Source organism: Lepisosteus oculatus, chromosome 2, assembly GCF_040954835.1.
Source record: "Lepisosteus oculatus isolate fLepOcu1 chromosome 2, fLepOcu1.hap2, whole genome shotgun sequence".
NCBI classification, from domain to species: Eukaryota; Metazoa; Chordata; class Actinopteri; order Semionotiformes; family Lepisosteidae; genus Lepisosteus; species Lepisosteus oculatus.
Genome location: NC_090697.1, coordinates 41,232,692 through 41,258,807, shown reverse-complemented (window position 1 = coordinate 41,258,807; position 26,116 = coordinate 41,232,692). Strand labels below are relative to the sequence as shown.

General features: G+C 36.0%; 1 protein-coding gene across 3 annotated transcripts in view; it reads right to left on the bottom strand.

The window, feature by feature from the left end:
• The window catches only part of plcb1 (phospholipase C beta 1), a 385,213-nt gene extending 360,592 nt beyond the window's left edge, over window positions 1-24,621 (bottom strand). The window contains exons 1-2 of one of the 3 annotated variants that reach the window (XM_069178667.1): window positions 24,238-24,621; window positions 16,317-16,394 (exon numbers count right to left, since the gene is read on the bottom strand). In XM_069178667.1, the coding sequence (XP_069034768.1) occupies window positions 16,317-16,394; window positions 24,238-24,336 (177 nt within the window). In that variant the 5' untranslated portion in view covers window positions 24,337-24,621. The remainder of the gene's footprint in view (window positions 1-16,316; window positions 16,395-24,237) is intronic. The other 2 variants (XM_069178666.1, XM_069178665.1) reach the window with 2 other exon arrangements.
• Window positions 24,622-26,116: the final 1,495 nt, after the last annotated feature.

Genomic DNA, 26,116 nt, shown 5'->3' with positions numbered 1-26,116 from the left:
GTTTATTAAGAGTCAATGAATAACATCTAGTTTATTTAAATACAATTGGCAAAGAACCACCAGGCCCTGGAGATGTGTGCATCTCAAGATGTTTTAATACCTGCTCTTAAACTCATGTATTTTCTATGCTAATTCTGTTAAATGTAGAACTTTCTTTCCTCAGCCTGAGTCATGTTGTTGATTTCTTCTTTGGTAAACACCTGAATAAAAGAATAATTTAATATATCATTAATTTCCTTTTCATTGTCTGAAAGTTGCCAATTTCTATTTCTGATTAAATTTACTTCATCCTTAACTGTTCTATTGCTGTCATAATACTGGAAATAAAGTTATTTTAATCTTCATTGCAATAAATTAATTAATTTCCCTCTCCTTTCATCTTTCTAACATTCATTTTTACCTGGGTGTTCTTTAACTGAATCCTGTTCTTTTCAATCCTTTTACAAAGTGCAATCAATCATTTTACAGTGCATTACTTCACTAATTGATCAATTAAACCATTTGGGCTACTGCTTCCTTGCCTGAGATTTACATACTCTTGTGATTAATTCTATCTGGACTTCTAACAGAATATTTCTTAACCATTATTATCCTTTTTCATTCCTATCTTCTCCCATTTTATTTCTCTTAAGCTCTGTCTCATTCCTTCATAGTCTGCTTTTCTGAAATTGTAAACCTTTCATTTCCACATACTGTATGATGTTATTGCTAAGCCACTAAAGCCTTTTAATGCCATAAAGAAATGGTATAAGATTCTCCATAAGAAATAAAATTGCATGTGTCTACACAAAAAAATATATTTTGGCTCTCACTTGTCTCCCTAAAAGCAAAGTTATTATCTGTGGCTCAAATGACAACTAGGTATAAAGCAAGATAATGAGAAGATAGCAAACCCAGACAGGTCCACAGCATAAATCACTGAACTGTTACCAACCTCTGTTAACTGGAGTGTAACTGGGACCCAAAAAAAGAGAAAAATACTACATGGTTTAGGATGCAATCTTCTTGCTTACATACAAAACATATAATTCAACTCTACACTGCAAATGCCTCGTATTACACGTTTTACAATAACACCTATAAACTCAGTTCTGTTAATGGAATAAGTATTTGAAGCATTGAATAAGCAGAAGTAGAATTATAAAATTATAATAAATAGTAGTAAGTTATTGTAAGTGGAATCTACATATTGTATAGTCAGCTGTTCTTTTACTAGACTGACACAAGAATGACCATTTCAGACCTGGGATATAAATTATAAAAATTACACTGTACAAAATTAATCAAGTGTCTAATTTTGGAAGTAGTTTTCTAAAAGCAATAGGGTAAGTTTTAATTGTATTTCCTATGAGTTACTGTATATCACAAAATAAGAATAATTTGTTCATACAACAAAATCTAACTAAAATGGTTTTTATGACATGGCAAGTTAATAGTGCGGTTATTCTCTTCTTACGGTGTTGTGGTTAAAGCATAAGAAGAGTTACAAATGAGTGGAAGCAATTCTATCAAATCTATCATGTTAGATTGCCAGTAGCTACAAAATCACAGATTCTCATCTCTGGGCATCGGGTTCAACAAAGTCGACGGGTAGCTTGTTTAAGAACCCCACACATTTTTGTGTAAAAAATGTCACTTGCCCATAGTTTTAAATGCAATTTACATTTCAATGTAGTTTCTACTTGTCTCCTATGATTTATGTTTCACTGTTGATTCTGAAGAGGTCCATTGTAATGACATTGTCAAAGGCTTTGAATATTCTGAATGGTTGTATCCATTGTTTTTTCTGTTCAAGACTAAAAGGTCCAGTTCTTTTAGCCTGTCAGTGTAGTACATTCATTTAAGCCTCAGAATGTAACCATCTGCTCTTCTCTGAACTGATTCCAGAGCAACAATATATTTTTGTAACATGATGATCATAACTGTGCACGGTATTCTAAATAATATCTTACAAGAGCACTGTAAAATTCTGACATAACATCATTTGACTTTAATTGTACATTTACCTATATAACCTAACATCGTTTTCCTTTTCATTGCTCACAACTTTTCTAGAATTTACAAAATGATTTGTTAACATAAACACATATAAATAACACAAACTCTGACACTTTACATGAGTACAGTAGCTTCCGCAAGGTCAGATTCCTGTTGTGTATCTATGGTTTATGTTTTTGCTAGCTGAATGTAATTTTGTGCACCTGCCTACAATGAACATCAGTTGTCAGATGTTTGTGCAGTTCTGAATTCTATCTTAATACAGTGCCCTGTGGTACTCCACTAATCATGTCACCCTAGTTGGAGCATTCTCCCTTATCTGTCCTCTCTAGTGTTCTATCCATTGACTAGTTCTCAGTCAAAACACTGCCTGCAATCAGATAAATTTTTTTTTGAAGAACATCAAACCAGAACGCTTAAATAAAAGAATGTCTGCAATACTTCAAACAATCTCACCATGTACAGGCATTTTCTTTTTAAATTAATAAGCAAATCAGCTTACTCCCACTACCTGAGCTGTACGACCTTCAGGATAAAGTCCTCTTAAGGACGCTCCAGCCCTTCCTTGTTTACTTGATCTCCTACACCTGCCTCTTGTTCCAGTCTCCCCTTTAAAAGCAAGACGCTCCCATTATTCCAGGCTCAGCTTTGGAAGATGGACGCCTGGAAGCCCACCTAGCACTGAGTCCAGGAGGGGCTCAACGGCATAGGCTTCATCACGGTGTCCTGACCATCTGGGTCCGGGGCTTGGAGCACCTGACCCTGTTACACTTTTTTATTCCCCCGACCCTTTGCCGGATCCCGCTCTGGCTTTTAACTCTGTCTAGTCTTTGTCAAGGATGGACCACCCAGCTCAGAATATTTGCCTCCCTATGGATTTCTTTATGATCACCCTTCAGACTTGTTTGCCTTGGACCACCCTCGAGCACCAGCTCACCTTGGAAAAGCCCCCCTATTCTTCCAGCCCTGATCCTAGTCCTTTTTTCCCTGTGTTTGTCTAACTCTCCTCCAGATTTTGCCATCTGCATAGGGTCCTGAAAGATGCTTTGTGACACACAGTGCATACACCATGCTACATTTCAATTTATAGGCTCAAGGGGGACCAATACCTGATTTCAAATGTGAAAATATCTGGTCACGGAATTAAGTAGATCCAAATACTTCCAGATGCAGCCATTCAAAACAAGCAGGCGATACCGCATTATTTTCCGGTGTGCTTGACGCAGTATACCGCAAGTTACGGTATTAATACCGTATATTCTTGCATAGCGCCGCATGATACCACAAATAAAATAATAGTATCCTGAATTTCCCCAAGGTGGAGCTAATAAAGCTCAACTTCTCATGTTTGAGCTGTCGCCATCAAAGTCTTTACCGAAGATATTACTAATAGTATTTACAGTATAATGAATGACCTTGGACAAGCTGTAAACTCAAAGTATTGCCCACATTCACCATGCCTTTCACATGCTCATAGAAGATATTGATTTAGGAACATGTATACTGTACTGTACACAGTATGTATATGTATATTTAATGTCTTTACTGTGCCCGTTTAAGTATTGAATATTTATATGGAATTTTACCATAACGTGCGTGAAATCCATAAACGATATTAGTTTTGGAACATAAACATACAGTATGTAAACTATATATGGCTGGTCTCGGTACTTTAAAGAAAAAATACACACCAGTATTCCATTTCTCCCTAAACATTTTAAGCATCGCAGTCTTTAACTAACGTGAAATACATGTGTATAAAAAGTGGTAGTTTTAAGTTTTTCTGCCAATACGCTCGATACCGGAATCAACAAGCATACTTTTAGCATTTGATGAATAGGAAATATAATGTGGAATCGCGTATCTAAAGAAATTAATAACCATATAATTTGGTTTCTGTAAAAGCGCAATGAAACCTATAACTTGATTCTTATGGACGCCCGGTCCCGCCAGGGATTAAAGAAAAACATGGAATCGCGTATCTAAAGAAATAACAGTATACAGTAACTATGTTCATGCACAAACAGTAGCATGTTACATTATTAATTTGGGGGTCTCCTCTTGCCAGAAAGCGCTAAATTGCATTTTGAGTGCGGTTTTTGTTTTTTTTTTAATTACAACTCATAAATTAGCTGATACCGTTTAGACTTTTTTAAAAACTATTACAGCAGCACAATGTGCTTTTTCACGAAACCTCCTAGAGTAACGAAATGTCTTGCGTTGTACAGCTTTTCAGCTAAATACTGTATATTTATCGCTTACGCCTGACATAAGAGGTTCCCGATAAAAAACGGTTGAACAGCTCTGTTGGAAGTTTCGTGAAAAAGGAGGTTTCGTGAAAAAGCTACAGGAGTGCCAATTGTAATCGTTTTTATTTTTAATCGTTCAATGCAGATGGCTGGTGGCATGTTCCATAAGAGTACGGTAATTAAAAACCATTAATACTTTCATTGGAGTTTAAATAAAGTTGATGTTTTATCTTGGGGCTGCTCGCCTGCGTCGGAAGAGCGGCTTCTAAACTGTGAAAACATGTGTCTGTCTTTCCGTAGGGGGAAGGGAATCTGATCTGCAAGGCCCTTTGGCTACAAAAGTAAAAAGAAGGCGCTCTCTCTCTCTCTTTTGATTATTACATCCAATAATCAAAAATGACACAATAAACATAATAACCATAATAACGACCAATGAACAAAAACAACCATATAAACATAATACCAACCAAAAACATAGATAACAACCACAATACAAAATCAAATATATCAAACCATTAAAGCAAAACCGTCCTCCATTTATCAACAAATCTCAATATCTTGTACGAATTATTCGTAATACAAACCAAAAATAGCCTGCAAACTCTCCCAAATTCTTCCAATTATCATAATCCCGCCCCTTATGCAAAGCTAACCCTCCTCCCATCCCAGTTTATCCTCTCTATCATAAACAAAATCCACCTCAATTTTCAACAAAACGCATTACACAAAATCAATACCTCGACACTCCATACTCAACAACGATAATTCACAAACAGCCAGAACATGTAACTCCACAATAGACCTCATTTCTATTTGCCCCTTATGCAAAACCAACATCCCTCCCCTGTTCTCTCTCTTCGCTGGCATTTGTAATAGTTTTTATTTTTAAATAAATTTTAGCAAAGTCATGTATTTTAAAAATCTTAAGATTTCTATATTTATGTCTTTATTTAGTGGTTTCATTAGTGACAAAGGCTAAGCTTTCTTGGAAAAATGTCTTTTATGTAAACCATGTTTGCTATTAATTCATTTAGGGCTAGAATATGTTCATTGTCTTCCAATGAAAGAAGGGTTCCTTTCGCCGCAGTCGGGTTGACATTAGAAGCTTGCCATGCCCGGACTGTTACACCAACGTATTAGCATGTTAAAGCGATTTCATTGAGGAGCCTAGCTTTCTTAACTAGTAAGTACTGTACTTACTGGGTTTTGGAGGGGGGGGAGGTGTCTTTCGCTGGAAATCTCGCCCCCTTCTACTTTGAAAATACCTGTGAAACCGGTTTAATTTGGCACAGCCAGAACTCCCGCAGAGAGGGGAGTTGCACTTGTAGTGCATCGGTATAGATAGGAAAGCCAGAGCCGACCGCTACGCCGCCCACGTGTTATGCTCTTCGTTAATGTCTTCGTTAAAGCCAGAACACATCATTATATCTCATTTTGTATTTCTTTAAAAAAAAATCGTTTGCCCAGCCTAACAGTATTGTTGTTATTGTTTTCATCCTGTAAAGTGCTTTGAGGAGCCACCTTTAAAGGCGCCATATACAATAAAGTTCATTATTATTACTATTGTTAATTTGCTGGACAGAGAGGTGAACATTATTACGCAGAAGACAAAGATAGCGATTTACGCTGCATTATGCATTGTGCTGCTGTAATACAGTTTTAAATAATTAAAAGTCTAAACATTATCAGCTTTGGCGATTTAAATTCAATTTAAATCAATATAAATGTTTATATTGTAACGCATAGGCGACTATTCATTGTTATTAAAATGACTTAAGTTCAATCATGTTGTGATATTTAGAAATATAAATTTGTTTGGTGCAAGTAAAGTTTTATTTAATCTCTGACCCAAGGAAACGTTTTATTTTTTCAAAGAAATGTTTGTTAAAAAAAAGTCACGGCTCCAGCTGGATTCGAACACACAACGTGTGACATGGGAGTCAGGAACCTAACCCACAGCGCCACCAGCAAGCTCACATGAGGAGTGTTGAAAAAGCCCTACAAACATTATCAACAGACATCATACAGCGTGTACTATTCTTGTGTTGCTGTACATGAATAGAATTATATCGTTATTCATTTCTTCCATATTATATTCCCTTTTAATCAAATTCTAAAAGTATGCTTGTTGACTCCGGTATCACGTTAGTTAAAGACTTCGATGCTTAAAATGTTTAGGGAGAAATGGAATACTGGTGTGTATTTTTTCTTTAAAGTACCGAGACCATCCATATACTGTATGTTTATGTTCCAAAATTAATATAGTTTATGGCCTTCACACGCGTTACAGTATGCTCCTATTCTTTTTATGCTCACCTACTAAGATTTCCCTTCAGTGGTAAAATTCCATATAAATATTCTATACTAAAACGGGCACAGTAAAGACATTTAAATCCTTCTATGACCGACCAACGCACCACGAGTGCCTCTGTCAGTCAACCAATCACGTACCACGGTATTTTGCATTGTGATGCGCGAGGCCATAGCCAATTACCTCTAGTACGTGTCTGTGCCGCGCACTTTGAATGGCTGTATCTGTAGAGCGGTAAAAACTCCCTGTTCAAACAGTCAAATTTCACAGGCAGCGACTTTCAAAATACCATGATATTGCCCTGTGATCTGTCTTAGTAGCCTCAAGTGTGTGTCTTAGATTCCTAAACTTTGAGGTTCATAGGTCATTCAGTAAGCTGCATTTCAAAATCCTTCACACCCATCCATTGAAACACTGTCCAATATATTTCACTGGTATCAGAGTTCTCAGAAAGGAAAACATTAAGCTAAATTATTGGAAATGCTGAAATCTACAAGTAAATTGCAGTAGTTCATTAAGATGTTAGAAATAATATAAAATGAAGGCGTTAGTGCTTCCCTTGCAATGCCTTCCGTTTCAAAATCACGCATAACAGTTTTGTCTGCACCATGCAGACGGAGGTTGAATTCATTCAGATGTATGGTGATGTTATCTATAAACATTAGTTGTGCAACCCATTTATCATTATCCAGTTCACGGTAGTTTTGACATTTTTCTGACAAAAAAATCTTGATTGAATCAAGACAGTACACAAAACATGCCAAAACGTTCCCATAGCCTGGCCAACAAATTTTGCTGTAAAACGGAATGTCCTTGTATGCACTGTGGATCTCTTCATGCAAGGCTTCAAACTGCCTGTGCAACAAGGCAGATCGAGCAACATTAAAGTTTTGTGGCACTATTGTCATCATATTGTTAAGATCAGAACCGGTAATCTTGGCACAAATATTTTCTTAATGAGTAATACAATTCACAAAATTTACTGTGTGTGACCAATGTGATCTGCAAAAATCTTTATATATGCCTTCTTCAATTCCTCAAATATAACAGAAAATATTTTACAATGTCAATTTCCTCAAACATTTTAACAAATCTCCAACTGTTGTCGTGCTATGCATGGATTTTAGGCAGCTCTTCTTAAATTCTGTGTGAGTCACCGTATAATGCAAGACCACAGAGTGTGTTCAAAAAAAGAAGTAATCTTTTAAAATTGTGATCAGGGGTATGTATCGCAAGCTTTTCCATTAAAATGATGGGTTGGCCCTGCTAAAAGTAATGTAATAGTTAACCAACTTTAATCATTTTTCTTTTTATGTCAACAAGCTTTCATTGGGTAACACAGTTTGAAGTTTGACAAAAGCAGTTCAGCATATTTTAAGCAGTTTTTTTCCAACTTATTTACTTCTCTGAGTTCTGAGTACTATATTGTCATTGCACATACCAATCAAAATCTTTTTGTGTGCTACTCGAAATTGCATACGTGCTGGAATACCTGACTTCTGCCCTATCATAGTCACGATAATATTTGTAGTTCTCAGCTAATGCCTCTAACTTGGCACTTCAAGTACCATGAAGCTGTGAGGCCATTGAGGATCAACTGACAGTTTCACTAGGTTAACAGATCACAAGTGTTTTCCATTATCCATGGAGCTTGTGTATAAAACTTTATTGTTATATATACAGTAAAGTTTATGTAAAAGGATTATTTGATAAAAGCATTATGAAAGTGAAGTTTCGTAGTATAAAGGGAAAGAGGATAATAAATCCTTGAGTGAAGCACTGTTGTTGCTAAAACTGTGTTGGTTTTTAGCCCACCGAATGGTATACAGCAGGGGTGCCCAACCTTTTTTAATGTAAGATCTACTTTTTCATTTTCCAGTCCAGCGTGATCTACCAGTTTGAATTTGAAGCTCTGATATAGAAAAAAACAGACTGTGTACAATAACAATACCCATCAGTAAAATGACAGCAAATAATATCAGCAGCCTCAGCAAACGCTTTTTCATTACTTCTCGATCCCTGAATGACCTTTTGTGTTTAGCCAGGACGTGGCTCACATCGAATGATGTGATGATTGCCGCTTTCCCTCTTGTATTAGAACTCGTGAAAACTGACTGCTGCTACAGTAGTTGAGATTTAAATTTTCCACTTTTCTTTACCGTTACTCACTTTTAGCGGGAAAGTCCACATTATATGTTTTGTGTGCAGTTCTGAAATGTTGTTCTATATTTCCCTTTTTCACGAAGCTAGGATTGCTGATTTGAAAGCGAAAGTGCAAAAAAATAATCACGCTCCCATTCCTTGTGGTAATGGTAAGTTTTCTGTCTCTTTACTTCATCATTTTCGCTCAAACACTACAACTATCAAATATGAAATCAAACGTATCAAACTGTTGGCGAATTTGTCACGGCCAGTCTGTTTCACTCCACTATGTGGGGTTCGTGCGGCAATAACTAAGAGAACGTTCTTAGGTAGCACACACATCACTATTTACGGAGCTCCTGTAGCCTTTTTTTCAGTGTCAGCCAGCACTCAGAAAAGAGACTTTTACAACCCATTCGACAAGGGTCAAACACACACAAGGGCAGTAAAATGTATGACATTACATGCACAGATCTGAATGAATTTTTAGGCAAAAAAAAAGTAGTATCAAAAAAAGTAGTAAAATAGCCCATCTATTTTTTGCCAAACATTCTTGTGATCGACTGGGAGTCGATCTTGATCGACTGGTTGGGCACCCCTCTATACAGTATAAACTTGAAATAGAAAAGTTACTCTGCTTGCATGCTAGAAGACAAATTTACCCACCCCACCTCCAGAATGTCACATCACTTACCCAAGGACAGGTTGAATCTATGATCATAATCCCTGGGTCATGTTACTAGTTGACTGTAACTGGGATTCCTGGGATTTCCCGAGATCACAAATCACCAAAAACATGGTGGAATTTGTCAGCATAGGTTCTCTTGCTTCTCTTGGCACTCACTCCTTGGATGCAGTGCTTTCAGTGACGGATGCACTTCACTACCATTCAGCACTGAAATTCCAACATGGGGCTGTTTTGCCTATGATATGTTAGAAAACAAACTGTTCGAAGGTCAGTACGTCAGAGTCAAAACTACGTATTCCAAATTGGGAGTGCATAACAAAAATAATTGTCAATTCTAAAGTAGAAACTACATGGCAACATGAAATGTACTAGAAAGACAAATGATACCTTCAGTACATAAAGTTCTAAAATCTTGGCAAAGGAATCTATCCAAAGGACTAATTAAAATCCAGCTAGAAATTCATCAACGTGATTGCTAAATACTAAAAGTTCAGCTTCCTTTTTTAAAATCTACAATTATACTGTAAAAGGAATTGATTGGATATTATACGTATAACCAGTCTTGATTTCTGAAAAGTGAAAAACATCATCATTGCTTGAGAACTGGAACTTTACATTCATTGTTTAAATGATATCTCAAAAGTATGGAAGTATGCAGTTTAAGAACTATGACATCATTCAGGAATACTTCAGTATTGTATTTTGTAAATTATCACATATACCAGTATGTTTTTGGACTTTGGGAGAAAACCCACAAACAAAAAAAGACAAGTAGTACAAACTCCACACAGCACCCAGGTCCAGAATTGAACACAGGGCCCCAGTGCTTTGAGGCAGCAAATCTAACCACTGTGCCACCATGCCACCTACAAACAGGCATCAAGCAAAGTAATGTCAGGATTGTTTAGTATTTCACTGTCATCTCAGAACAGAAAGAGAATAATTTAAATGATGGCAAGAGGGCAGGAGTTTGCAACACACAGGATCTGTATGTCGACTGTACAACCAGTTAGACCTGATAGCACTAGACAGGAGCTGCAATGTCACTCTGTGGCCTAACTAGAAACTTGATATCTCCCAGCATATGCAAGAGGACTCAACTTTAAATTCAGGCATAGGCTTTCAACAGAAAGGCAACACAAAAACAACAGCTATGTTTCTGTTGGTGTTCTTACATTAACTCATTCAGCTCCTTCCTCTTTGCAAAACCGACAGTAATAGAGTTGAGATGGGCTGTTTAAGGACACTGACATTACCGGTTTTCCACAATACTAAAAGAAAGCTAAAGTCCTGTGCATCACCTTTTACACAATCAATCATACTGTAGCGCTGCAATGCATATATAGTAATGTATTCCACTAGTCCACTTCTTTTGTTGTGGTCATGTAGCTTTATAGCAGCTTACATTCATTGTTTCTAAAATGCAATGATGCTTCACAGTACAGCCTCTATTTTAGAAAATTAACATTGAAAATGTTTTACAATCTGGTATTAGCATTTTTAAAAGTAAAAATCATAAAACAAACATTTAATGGAGATTATTCCTCACCTATTGTATATTAAGTAATGGTTTAAATACCTATGCCACAACTTGTTGCCTACTTATTCCCAAGCATGAAATATTTTCAAATTGTGTAAAGTTACAGGAAACAGGAAGGAAACAATGAATAACTGCAGAAATATCTGCAATATAAACAAGACTGAAGTATACACTCCCTTCCTTTCCATTAATTTGTTTTCCCGAACATCATTTTCTGCAATATGAGCAACAGCTTTTCATAATCAACAAAAATTTACCAGGTAATTTATTAGGCTAAGATTACACAGCCTGGATCCAATACAATCTTATAATAAGGTCTGTACCTGGTGAACTAATGACCTGCATGTACTGTGCAATTGGAAAAGAAACAGTTAAGACTAAGTTATATTCTACAGCTGGGCTTGTTTAGAATGTACAGCCTAGAAACCCAGTTGTTTGAAAAAGCTAGATGAGAGAAAAAAACACTGCCGACATTTATGTAAAACAAATATCTCTTTTTGACCGAATAGAGATATAACTTGTGTATTTTTAAGCTATTTTTGGCAATAAAAGTTTATATCTTGTTTGGTTAAAAAAGATTGTGTAAGTCTGGATATTTTATTTAATATTACTCAACTTTAATTTAATATTATCAACTAATCTGATATTTAGATTAAAAAAGAATTTACATTTTAATTAGATTAAAGTCACAACAATTTAGACCTATTCTCAATCTGAAAGGCATCCCACTCTATCCTCTTTCATTGTTAAGTATGAAGCAGTCCAGTGGATAGACTGCTAATACTGACCTTCCATTAACAAGTACAGTAAACAGCTTTCCTCATAAAACTCCCTACACTTGAAATATACAATGGATACAGCTTGTTTGTGTCCCGTAAGACTTCTGTTTGTGTTTATCCTTACATTCTTAATATTGTATATTAAAATAAATAAAGAAGTGCATTTAATTTAACACATTTTCAAAAACAACAATTTTAAATTACAGCATATAACTACTATAAGTCAGTTCAGAAATGTAAGCTAATTTTAAAAAAGTCTGCAAAGTCTGTTCAAGATGATTTTCCTGATAATTTCTGTGAAATATCACTTATGTGACAGATTAAATATCACAAAATTAGTAAAGCAATTTTACAGCTCAGGTTATATTGCCATTAACATGCTGCTTATGTAAAAAACTCACTGGAAGAACCCTAGACAGGACACTAAACTAATCATTTATTTCAGATGAATTCTAGATTTTACATCTCTTTAATAATGACACACATCACTAGATTCTTTTCCCATAAGCACTTAACACCTTTTTCATTTCAGCTACTTTATAAATCAAGGTGAAACATTTATATTTAATAATGGAATAATTTAGAAATCTTTTACTTGATATTTCATTTTTAGTGTTATTTCTTATAGCAAGACCTTAAATTAATCTCACTGAAACTTCAAAATATTTACATTGAATATTATAAGTATCTTATCATATCCAAGAAAATGGCATTCATTTTTTTACCACATACAATGACATTTTATTAAACAGACATTACAGTGGTAAAGCATCATTACACTGATTAACAACTGCAATCTCCAGAGGATCTACTGTTAAAGTTGTAGGCTATTAGCATGTATGACCACTGCAGGAAGCAATACAAAATGTACATCTGTACATGCTTCACCAGGTCACAGATGCTGTCTTACAGAATTCTTTCCTTTTCTCCTCATACAGCCTAGTCGTGCATGTACCTTTTCAGGCCATGTGTCTTTTAACTGGCCTTTGAGATGCCAGAGAAATGTCACATGTCTCACTAAATTCAAGTGTGGTGAGCATCCATGGCATATCTGTCACATTCTCATTTTACAGGAAAAAAAAATGTTGCTTCTCAAACTGAATGCAGACACGTATTTTCCTGCTGGAATGCTGGCACGTCAGAATGAGCCAGCAGGAAGTGAAGCAAGAAAGCTCAGAGAATTTGATCAATTTTGTGCTGTGGAATCAGGCTGTCATCAGTCATGACAACTTTCAGCAACTGGAAACTCCTGCAGAGACCATCACAAATGGACCTCCCTATTAATCTTGGCCAGGTGTTGTGATTTGTGGCCCCCCAGATCATGGCCTATTATTGACATACTGTGCATACTGCTGACAGCCACCCTCCAATTCACAACTAGCAATTCATTGAAGCTCAGCAGGTGTGAGCCTGGTCAGTACCTGGATGGGAGAGCTAAAATTGCTACTGGAAGATGTGTTAGTGGGGCCAGTAGGGGGCGCTCACCCTGTGGTATCTGTGGGTCCTAATGCCCCAGTATGGTGACTGGGACACTATAGTGTAAAAAGGCACTGTCCTTCGGATGAGACATAAAACCGAGGTCCTTACTCTCTGTGGTCATTAAAAATCCCAGGGCATTTCTCAAGAAGAGTAGGGATGTTCCCATTGGCCTTCACCATTCTTGGCCTCCTGATATTTACCAGCTATGAATGGGCTTCCTCATTCTGTTTCTCATCCCCACTGATAACTGATGTATTATTATTATAATACTGTTTTTTTTCTCTTAATCTTGCCACCTAAGAAAAAGCTGACAATAGGCGACAGTGTATACAATTAATCCAGTCTCCAACATACCTATGGCACAGAGGAAGTGTGCTTTAACTAAACAGAGCTTATTGGTTCCAATTCTGTGTTTTCCTTTCTTGATTTGCACGACAGATGACATTCAACAGGTTAAATCTCTTCTGTGTCTCTCTTGCTAATGAGAACATTTGGTATTTGCGCAGCTATGTCACTCTCATGCATCACTGAATGATCAATTAATCAAAATGTCACCAAAAATATTTAAGCAATATCCTTGTAAACATTACTTAAAAATCCTCATTACATTAAATTAACTTTCACTGGACTTGTACCAACTATGACATTGACAACAACATACTAGTGCCTTGGGGTCACCTTCCAAGGAAAAACAAACCAGTTTTCATCCCGTGTCAGTACTGACCCCTTGTTCTGTTTGTTGCACTATTGTATTTAGCATGGTGTAGTTTTAATATGGTACACTCAACCTAATCCAAGAATGACCTAAATAAATTATATTCATATTTCAGCTAAAATTGTTTCAATTATTTTCACTGCTGACAGACTCTTTTCAACAAACAATCCGTGTAAATCTGGCTATTCAGACATACGTTTTCCTGCTCCTTTTAATCTCACTTTGCCAGTATGCATCAAGCAAGCATCCTCCACTAACAGCTTGGAACAAGAGTAGGAGGTTAATGCTGTAATCTCATTTAAAGGCTCTCCAGCAAGTCAGAAAGGAAAAAAAAACGTACAGTACATATTTTATTTTGCTCTGTTATTTCAAAATTAAAGCTTTTGACAGTAAACAAAGAAAAGCCCTAGTTTGTTAAACCTTTTAATATTCACCCTAAACTTCAATGAAAAGATAGCTTATTATTAAAATATAATAGTGTTTAGTTCAATACAGAAAAACATTGTCACAGAAAGTTAAGGATGTAACCAAAAACATAATAATACTAGATGTTGTACAAAAGCTAGTTAAAATAAGAATTAGTAAATACAACATACTGTAGATGTTGGACCCTTTCCTGAAATTAAATTTAATGGAAGCACAAAAAAGTACACTAAAAAGTACACTGGAGCTTTCACCAATTAGCATGGTTTTAATTTCTCATCGTCATATCTAGACATACATTAACATTTTGATAACTTAGGATGGCAGGTCAACGTCAGGCTCTTTAACTAGAGTTAGAAGTGGAAACAGTTTCAGGAAAGTCTTTCTCTATGAACTTGTCTTTCTATAAGCACTGTCTATATGCCGAGGTTTAGGATATTACCAAAACCCCCAGAAATAAACTCTAGCTACACATGCCCACTACCTAATAGGTTACCTGGCTAAGCTTTGTTCCTCCAAAGATCACTACAGCATCCCACAGATCTATTATCTCTCAAGTATCCTAGTGTCTTTAACTAAGGCAAAAATCCAATCCCTAGAAGCAAAAACATCTAGAACTCTGCTTGCCACACCCTTTCATACTCTGAAAGGCAGTCTACCAACAGATAGATCATCACACTTGACCACAGATCATCACACAGGAAATATGCTCATCATGTTTCCCCTTGCCTGATGGGAAAGGCAGAGTCCTAATGGTAACAAGGCAGAGGAAAGTACAATATACAGTACAGCAGACAATATTACAGTACAATATGTGGAAGTGTCTCTTGCCTCAGTACATACCGCTTCTATAACCTCACTGCACATTCTCTAACAATGTGTGTTGTGATTCATATTGAATCATGGGTAGCTCAAATTTATGATGAATACTGTGTAGAAAATAACAAAAGAAAGCAAATTTTGCTATCTGATTAATATCTGCTTAACAAAAAGACAATATTACAAAAATCAGAATCTTCAGAAACTTTACTTCAGGCTAATAGAATATGTACTGTAGTTGTTTCTGTCACAGAACATATATTGGATTAAGGATAAAGTTGGCAGTTTTGTACGGAATCATTTATTAATAATCTCAGCAGTTCCCCAAATTATGTAAATGATGCAGAAGATAAATAATGGGAGAAATGAGTTGCTTTGAGGCAGACTCAACCGATTGTTCCTGAAAACTATATCCTGTGAAAACAGACAAAGGCCATTTACTAGCTTTATTGTTCTAAATGAGATATTGTTTTATTATTCAATCACAACCCTCAAATAGTACGCCTTGGAAGCAACACTCGAAAAATGTATTTAGTTACATTGCTAATAAGATTGGTTTTATTGCATTCAAAGTAGGCCTGGACTAAACCTAACAAAACTAAAATGACGTACCTGTCTCAATTAAGCACTGATGGCCCATGAAGTTTCTACTCTCTCTAGGCCTTTTTATTGTCTATTAACATTAGGAACATTAGGAATTAGGAAAACTAATTGATTTCAAAGAACTAATATCTCACCACGATTTAATTTTCCTCATGGTAGAAGGCAGATTACGGTGGTCAATAAAATGTTTTTTTTCTTGTTCTTACCACCATTATAGAATTGATGGTAATTAAGCAGCAATCAGTAATCATATTAAGTAGTATTAATTTAGTAATACCTATAAATCCTATTGTGCTAAAAATCATCTTCACCATATACTGTATGTACTCTGAATTTTTTTGTCATGACCTTTAACAGAAAGTGTGTATCAGCAATACATCCAAGCCTTACTTACATACACACCACGAAAAGCAACCTCTGCAGGAATTATCTACAGCCTGAAACATTAAACGATGATTATGCTGCAAGAAACCACTTGCAACTATAACCATGATGCCATCTTTGAGTATGTCAGATTATAGGTTGAAATTTAACCCCCAGAGGGTACTACAGTTTATGTGACAGCCTTACCTTGTTCTGATCCGTCCAGTACAGGAAGTATCCCTGTGGATCCACTCTTAAAGTCACAGGAGTCACAGTTGTTGAGTCCTACCAAATAAATGGAAAATTTGCATGAAATTCATGCCAAACTTGTTCTGGCCCTGAAAGTCCATTTACATATTTAAGCAGCAAAGGGGCAGCAAAACCATGAAAACTACAGAAAGATAAACAAAAACTTACAATCCCCCTAAAATATTACTTTTTAACTAAGGAAGGCTTCAATCACTTTCAGTTTAATGTAGACTCATTTATGAAATTATTCTCTTCCTAGGTTTTGAGCAAGAGACCATTATTAAACCATACAAAGAGAACATGAACTTTCCTTAATGTTTGTAGGGTCAAACTGATAATTTTTTAACTTGCCAAATACTGTTGAAAATAATTGTCATCAACCTGTGTTTTACAGTACTGTATATGCTTAAGCACAGGAAATGGCATTGTAAACTTAATAAAGAAACTATTCATCATTGAATATCCTCATCTTGAAAAGCAAGCCTAGGGAAATCCTTACTGTGGTTTAAAAAACTGTTGATAGTTTTCAATATGTATTTTCAACTTATATTCTATTTAAATGCTGTGAACTATATTATAGGTAAAAAAAATATTTTGGAATGGAAATGACCAAAAAAGGGGGACTATCCATTAAGAAAAAGCTCTCTGTTTCAGGAAAATGCAGATCAATTTTACTTTACACAGCAGCCTTCTAGTAATTTAACTATTCCAACAGTAATTGTTTATTTATCTTGTTTCGGTGCATTAAACTAGACAGCCCTTAAAATCTCATATCTTGGTTTATCATGTTGTCTTTTTGAGAATAAATAAGAAAAATATATTGCCCAAAAACGCAATGTTCAGTGATGACAAATTTTAAATACTACAGGAAGTTATGTTATTATACTATACTGTAAGTCACCCAAGGTCAGTTCTTCAGATGATACCAACTTTTAGCAAGGTAAATCCAAGATGTAACTCACAAATATACAAAAATTAGAGACTATTAGGAGTGTATTCTGTGGGTTCCACAGGGTGAGTTTTATAATTCAGAAGTGGTTGATTCAAATGTGGCTTCATTTCACTGGAATTGAGATTCCCTAAGCAGTGATAGGGTTGGACAAGCAGCACCAGGATGTGGTGATCTTGACTCAGCAGCAGTTGGGCTAGTTAGTCCTTCAATGGCAAAACAAATGGCTTGCACACACCCTTGAGTTGCAGTGTTATTGACGAGAGCGGTTGGCTGCCCTGCATCCAGTGCTCCAGCCTTCTCTCTGGTGCTGTGAGCTCACAGTGTGAAAAAGAGGCTAATGGTCTGAAATGTTCACAGGTGATGTTTGTATAGTCTCCATCTTCCCAGTACAAGTGAGAGCCAAAGCTGTAGTGAACTTGCAATGTCACAATGTGGATGGGGATTGACAAGTTTAAGTTTCCATTACAAAAGTATTTTTTTGTTATTGGCCCTTTTCCGCTTCTATATCTTTGTGACATGAGCAGGAATGTTTTCAGATGTTAGATGTATGAAATATTACATAAGTGTTTCAGTGATTCATGGTGGCTTTTAATTAATTCTGTGTGAAGATGCAATATTTAGACTGTCTGAACTACATGTACTTTTTCCACATGCATCAGGTATTGATTGCTTGCTATTTTTAGCTTTGAAAGGGGGTGAGTGAAATATGCCTACCACTACATTGTTGTATAAAAAAGTATGTTAGCTAATACAGAGAAATGAACCAGGATTTAAAGCATTGTGGTTGCCATAACAACCAATAAGTATGATCGTTCCGTAACACTTTAATTTAGCGGTGGTAAATTCCTCTTTATAAATTCTTTGCAAATAAATCATTAACACTCAAATATGCATTGATAAAGTACTTATAACTGATAATATTACTCCTTAATACACTTAAAAACAATTATTCAAGAGACAGGTTCTTGCTAGGTTACTGACACTCATTTATTGCTGTGTATAGATATGACAGGTTATAATTTATTAATAACCTGCAAATGTAATTTGCAACTCCTAAACTTCAGTCTTACTAAATATTCATGGTAAAGCTTCAGACTTTGATCATTATAAGCAGAAATACTTATTAAGTCTGAAGGATGTGTTTTATTTTTTGACATGCAAAGCAGACATTTTTTGGAGCGCCAAAGCTCAGAAATAATCATTTTTCCCGAAAAGGAATATTGCTCACTGTTATACTTATTTGGCCACCCCTTTCAATGGTGTTATCTGGAATAATTACTTACTATACAAATAAGAAAAGACAGAATCTGCTGTATATTACTCATGCAAAAGATCAAGTCTGAGATGTGTCAAGGATAATCTCCATTAGCATGGCTAGACAGTGTGCAACACACATGTACTGTATATGAAACCTTTTCTGTAAAATAAGAATGCCTGGTTTTAAAATGTCTGGTCAGCGGTCAAGTCTGGCAAGCGTTCTTTGTCAATGGGTCATTATCATTTGAAGGTCATAGACAGATTTAGGGAAAACTTAAGACCTTTAACCCAACTTCAGCCCATAGTCAGGAATGGTAAACATCTCAGTAATGATGCTGGATGTCAATTTTATTGGAAAACTGGAACAACATGCCATCTCTTACATTTGAGGGAAGATTGCACAAAGGCCAGAAATTAAAACTAAGAGAGCATTATGGGATTATAAGATTATATGAATATAATATATATCAGCTAAGAGTGACCAATCGGTCTTTTGGAGCTACATGTTATCACCACAAGTATATGAAGGAATCTGTTAAAATATCTCAGCAATTCAATACCAAATGGCTAATGAAAATAAATTTTCATTCTGTGAAAGACTGCTGCACTAATACAGATGGTACACATCTATTGCATTTTCCACATTAAAACTCATTTACAGGTCTACAGTGCTTACAAAATTGTTGTGAGGACATTATTTTCATAAGCATTATGATGCGTGAACATATAAAACAATGTGATTTCAGGTTATAGTCACCTGCTACTTCATGCTCAAATAATTAAATTGAATTAAAAGACCTGTTACACCGTTGGGTTACCCCATATTTAAAAATCTCAGATAAAACTTCAGAAGACCATCAGAATGCAGAATTACATGGAATTAGGAATCGGAATGGCTTGTTGCCAGCTACTATCTGAGTCTTTTTTTCTTATTCATTTATGTGAATTACAACAGTGAAGGAACAGAGCTACTGTAACACACCAGGATAGTTGCCATAATAATTCCTTTTATTTTACTTAGCTTTTCAAGTTTACCAAGACAGACCATAATAAAGCTTGATAGTCAAGTACCTTGTATTCAAAGAAGAGGAAAATGAAAAAGGCGGAAGAAAATACTATTGTTGCATAGAAGAATAATACAGCGATGGCTAATAAAAAGACAGTTCCCAATGTCTCACATAAAGTAGGAAAATACTGGAAGGATGGTATTCAGCAAAATGCAAATGAAGAAGGGGATTTAACACTATTAAACTAGAACATTTCCTTTTTTTTCTATTCCTGCAGGTATGAGTAGTTCATAAATGACAAACAAATCTAAGCCACAAGAAATGTAACAGGAAGCTTAATCTTTCCAATGCTGACAAGCTAAATTAGGGTTGTCAAACTCAATTCCTGGAGGACCTAATGTCTTTTAGTTTTTGTTCTACCTGAGCAGGTACATAGTGGGTCTAATTATTTAACTGCATAATTGTAATGTTTCTAATGTGGCTACAAAGTGTTTAATAGCTAACTGTTCCTTTAATGAAGTGAATGTTTTCAGTTGTCAACCGTAAAATACTTTAATAAAATAACTAGGATATTTTATGAGGTTGGAGTTTGACACCCCTGGGCTTAACAAATTGAACTATTTTAGTCTTGGACAGAGAAGATTATAAGGGGAACTGTTTTAAGTACTCAAAAGTCTTAAGTCAAAAGGCAAACCCACACAGTGGACGTTGTCAGAATCAACAGTGAAACACATACCGGAGAACGTAAGGAAAAACGACACGGAATTATAGCTGGAACTTTACACAAAGGGTTGTGGGAGTGTGGAACACCAAATTATAAAAACGCTTAATTAAACGTATCTAAACAAAGATCATTAATTTACAACTGCAGATTTTTTAGCTCTGCCTGCATGGAGTGCTCGAAAGACCTGCCAGCAGTTACATACACTTACAAGATTATTTTAACAAACAACATTTGTTCACAGGTTGTAAGTTGGACACAAGAATGGCAATCATTGTAGTGTAGCCAGCTTCTATTTACATTAGATATGATCCGACTTCCTTGTTTTCACTGCAGCCCGAAGCTATTTGGAACCACTTACATTTGTTTCCAGGAATCTCAGTCTGTGATACAGAACTCCAGCACTTTGATGTACAGTACACGTAATATTTACAGACCCGTAGACAATGTGACCTTAAAACTAATGTAGAGGAATATTAGTTTATAACCTGAAAAATGTGTATTGCATACCTGTTACAAATGTTGACATTTCATGTCTTTGTGGAAGGAAACATGAAACAAATGGCAAAGAACATACAAAAGCACACAACATTTAAATCAAATTGTTGTACACTATCACAGAAGGATGGAATCAGACGATTCAGCTGATCATCAATCCATCCATTTTCTAACCACTTTAATCCAATTCAGGGTTACAGGGAAGCACCAACCTATCCTGGCAAGCAACGGGGTTTTAGGCAGCATACACCCCGGATGAGACAAAGCACACACAGAACATGCACAAACTCACACAAGGGCAAATTTCAAAGAAGCCAAAACAACCCACCAGTATGTTTCTGGATGGTGGGAGGAAACTTAAGCACCAAGAGGAAACCCATGCAAACACACAGAGAACATACAGACACCACAAAGATAATAACCCAGGTCCAGAATTGAATCCAGGGTCACAGTGCTGCAAGGCAGCAATGCTAACCACTGTGCCACCCTCAGCTGATCACACTGCAGTGAAATCTCCCAAATACATCTACTCTAAAATATGTATTCATCAGAATTTTCTAACACCCCCTGCAAAATATAGTATACACATCACAGTATTAAAGAAACAGAGGATAATTACTCTCACAAAAAAAAAGCAGAAAAAGAAAAAAACAACAACATTTAGGCTTTGGAGCCTTCTTCAGATGTGTGAGAAGAATGAGGGAAAGTGTAGGAAAATGAAGAATCATTCTCCCCCATATTCCTGCTCTCTTGCTTTATTCTTCATTCTCCCACATGCATGAATAAAGCTTCAAAGCTAAAATTGTGTTTTTTTCTTTCTGCTTTTCAGTATTCCTTTACAGTGACACAGCTCCCCACTTAAACACCTTCCTTATTATATAATTTATAATTAGGAAACAACCCTTGATTTTGATTTTCTGATCAGTTCAGAAGGCATTGCGTACTCCTCTTCTTCTGATGAAGGTTCTGACTTTGGAACCAGTCAAAGGAAACTTTTATTGAACATTAAACAGATATGAACTGAAAAGGAAAGAAACAAGCTTACAATTGTACTGTTCATCTATATACAGTAGCTCTTTTCACAATACACAATATACTAGAAAAGGGTATATCTATGTTAGTACAGTTTTATTAGCCCGAAAAAATCTGAAAATGTGTGCCCTTTTCTGCTTACAGTCTGAATTAGCACTACCAATATTATTTTCTTATATAGTTGAATAATCATCATCATCGCTAATAAATACATCATAACTACATCATCATAAGACAGTTAAGCATACTTTAATGTGTTATGGCTATACGTAAATATACTGTACATGCATGGCATGGTGATTACCACTGCTATCTCACGGCTTGATTCTGAACTAGGGTGCCTACTGTGTGTATGTTTGCTTTCTTAAGGTGCTCCAGTTGCACCGCAGCTTTCAAAAATATTCTGGCCAGGTTATTTAGCATCTGTTAACTGAACAGTGTATGTGACCTGAGATGTACTGGAGTCTGGGTGTAGTCCTGCCTTATGCCCTATGCTTCCAAGACAGACTCTGGGCTGTCTTCATCCTTACCAAGGATATGCACTTTCTAATGATGGATAAAAAATAAACACATTAAGAATGTTTTTCACTAATAAGACAAATACAATGAACTTTGTTTACCATCTACTGTATATGAGCACTCTTTTAACAGTAAATATCTCTTCAGTCTACAGGTATGTCTTTCTAGTAATTGCTAAATCAACCTGTAGCTGATGCCTTAGGAAGCAAATTATAATTTCTGAAATCCTCGCGGTTCTCGGAGCAGTTAAAAGCCGAAGGCTTGTTGCTTACGACAAAACACCATCCTCATTTTAAAAGGATTCAGAAACTGCAGACTATTGAGTGCTACAAATAATCCCCAGCTACTGCGGCTACGCGAGACACATTGACTCTAAATTCTTCGGGTGACAAAAGGAGCTCTGTTCTGCGCTAATGATAAAAATGAAGCCCTCATCGTACTCCAGCAGTTTGCTTGATTAGATACGCTTCACGTACAGAATAACAGACGACGTTTAGATTGATGCTAGCTCTGACCGCTGCTCTCGTGTCCAAGAACTAATGAAATTTCTCATTACTGACACCTGTGTGCTGACTTTTAATATTCAAGCACATTTCTCAGCTTTTCTATAATTTCCCAGCTATCCACTGATTCAAAGTGGAACAATGAACAGGTTATGATACTGCACAGTATCTGAACTGTCATCGGTTACACTCCTGCGTAAAATTTTGCAAATTAAATAATAAATAACATGTATTCATTGTTTGATGAAGTGAAAATGCAAATACTAAAAGAAAACAGGTTTTGCCATATAGTTCCAGAACAAGAAAGGACTGATCGAAATTAGTTCTCCCAGCAAAGCACAATGAAGTTAAAATTGAGCATTGCTGGTTTGATCGTGCAAACGTTATTCAGATATCAATGTGGGGTGGAATGGATAGTACGCAGAGGCTGTTTGCACGTCAAGTTTACACGGTTTAGCGAGACTTGTCAATCTCTTCCACTTTAGAGGCGGACATTAGGTTGTCTGACTACAATATATTTAGAAAATCACAAGAAGCGCCGTTTTCTGATCGAAAATTAAACATTACATGAAAAGCAACGAGACTAATAAAGAGACTGCAGTCATTCCTCGTCGTGCTATGTTCTCTAAACGGTATAAATTAAAAGTGTGAAAAGTTAAGAGGTTCTATTACTGACCTTTTTAATTAAAGTTTCTGCCATTGTATAGTTTAATTAATAAGAAATACTTTCAAACGTCAAATATATTACAGAATTGTGTTCCTGCGCATAAAATCACAAATAAACAGCAGCATGAAGAACAAATTTAACATGGAAAAATGCTAAGACAAAGTTTAATGTAACGCAGTTTGTTACTAAAGGAGGTGGCGTCTATTTAACAACATAAAACTGCGTTTTGGGGTATGCTGTATTTGTAAACAAGCAAGTGTCAGCTGCGTTCTTTCTACTTTACGACAAGCGTTTGAATATCACAGTGTGCAGATATATTTTACACTAGCAACACTTCTACGGTACTAAGGCTACAAATCAGTAAATTTGCTGCTTGAAATACAATAACTTTATTAATATTATTGTTTTAATTCTTTTTGTAATCTTCTCATGATCTTCACCAAACATTTAATGCCATTACGACTGTTAACATGTAGCTTCGTTAGTCCAAAACGTGGTTTTAATGGTATAACACAATAGCTCTGAATGTACCTGTATGTTTAGTATGTATATATTCATTAAATCTTATAAAAGTTGTATGGCAATAGTATATTAGAATGCTAGTAAATTAACACTTGTGTCCATAAAGGTTGCTGTCACAAAGTGATTTCCCTTTATCTGCCAAGAACATAGCGAACAATACAACAAATAAAAGACAAATAACCTGAATACATGCATACTTACATCATCCCATTTCATAAATTTGTTGCCTTTCTTCAGGATTTCGGGAACGGTGACGGGTTTGAGCTGCAGAGCATGAACTCCAGGCTGTGCCCCAGCCATTTACACATTTACACTTCCCAACCGAAATGAAAATCGAGAATTTCAATTAATTTTTTTTGTTTTTCAGTAAGCCGAAAGCAGGCTTAGGGAGAAAGCAGCGGCGATTGAATATAGAAGCCTCTTTATTTCGCTAACGTTTCATTTTTTATAGTCGCCGATACTGTTCTGAAGATTCTGAACCTAGAGAGACGCGGAGACTGAAAAGCAGAATAGGAGATAAGCGAGGAGCAGCTCTGCGGTTCACTATTGACTGGAAAGCAAGCAAACGCAGTACAAAGTCTCTGCACTGACTCATTCAGGGCACTTCATGCATCCTGCGGTTTGGTCACTGGAATCCAGCGCCTCCTAGTGCATATCAATAATAGCGGCGTATATTGTCAAGCATTCATAGGAGTTATGTGCTGTAGACCTCCACGTGCTAAAAATATATAAACATACTGATTAACGGTAGCCAAATCATTTGCTCCCCATTTTCTTCTATCCGGACACGAGGACCATTGAACACGAAATGTGATGATTTCTTCTTTTAAAACGTTTGAACGTTAATATAATTAACTTACAGTATAATCGTTTAGTAATATTTAAATTTGCACTTAAATTCTTAGAATCACATTACCAGTGCGATGCTAAACCGGTGAATATCATTAATAATGTTCTTGTCTTAGTTAATGTGACGGCTATGATATGACACTGAAGATGGACATCTTAAAGAATGGCAGCGCATTTACTACCATTATTTGCACTGCTGGCATTAATACAATCAGCCCATTGTTGATTCATGATGTAAATATCACTCCTTTTTGTGTGAAGGGAAATACTGCCAGCTTTTCCCAAGAGCATTTTTGTTCATGCACAATGATCTAAAGAGTCTCCTCTGTGGATTTACCGAGTTCCCAAACTGAAAGTGGTGCAGGCTGTAATAAGAGTGACGGACAATCGTTTTGAGAAGATAATCTTATTGTGCTTTGCTTGCGTGTAGCACAGTTGTTGGATGTCTTATGTTCAAATTAACTGTTTACAGTCATGGGATCTACAATGAACAGTGGTGGCCAGGAACGTATTGCAATAGTAGAAAAAGAAGCATCTCTGTGCACTATAATAAGGAGTATATTTTTGCACCTCCCTGTACTATTAGAAAATTTTCATTATATTCACAGTTACTTTCTATGCTGAGATGATTTAAAAGTTTTACATGACTCGTTCCGTCATTTTAAATCTAAAGCGCAAACAGAGCTAAAAAATGGCATCAACATGCTGCGCGGCTTAGCATCGTTTTTACCTGTGAGTGATGTAAGACAGCGCCATTGGCTTAAGTAGGTTGTTTCGGCAAATCACGTTTTTCCCTCACCTGTCCAATTAGTTGGTGAGGTCTGGTGGGGACAGTGAAACTAGCAAGGAATCAGTTGCAATCAGGTGGTCATATTTAGTTTTGTCATGTGTACAATTGCTGCCTGTACCACTGTTAACTGAAAGAGTAGCACTGATTACATAGTTACTTAGATGCATTTGCTTGCACAGAAGAGTCTTGAATCATGCTTAAAGAATGCTGAAGTTTGTCTTACGTTAAGCTTGGAACAAAAATATGATTCCAACAAAATCTTGGCAATATGTGATCAGATACAGAAAAAGATTTTAGTCAAGACAACCTGTGTACCAATTGGGAAAAATATCAGCTACATCCCATCATTTTACATTTCATATACTGTAACTCTTGTATTTTTGTTGTTTAATACAGTATGTTTGATTTTCTGTGAAAAATATCAATCTACTGTACTTATAA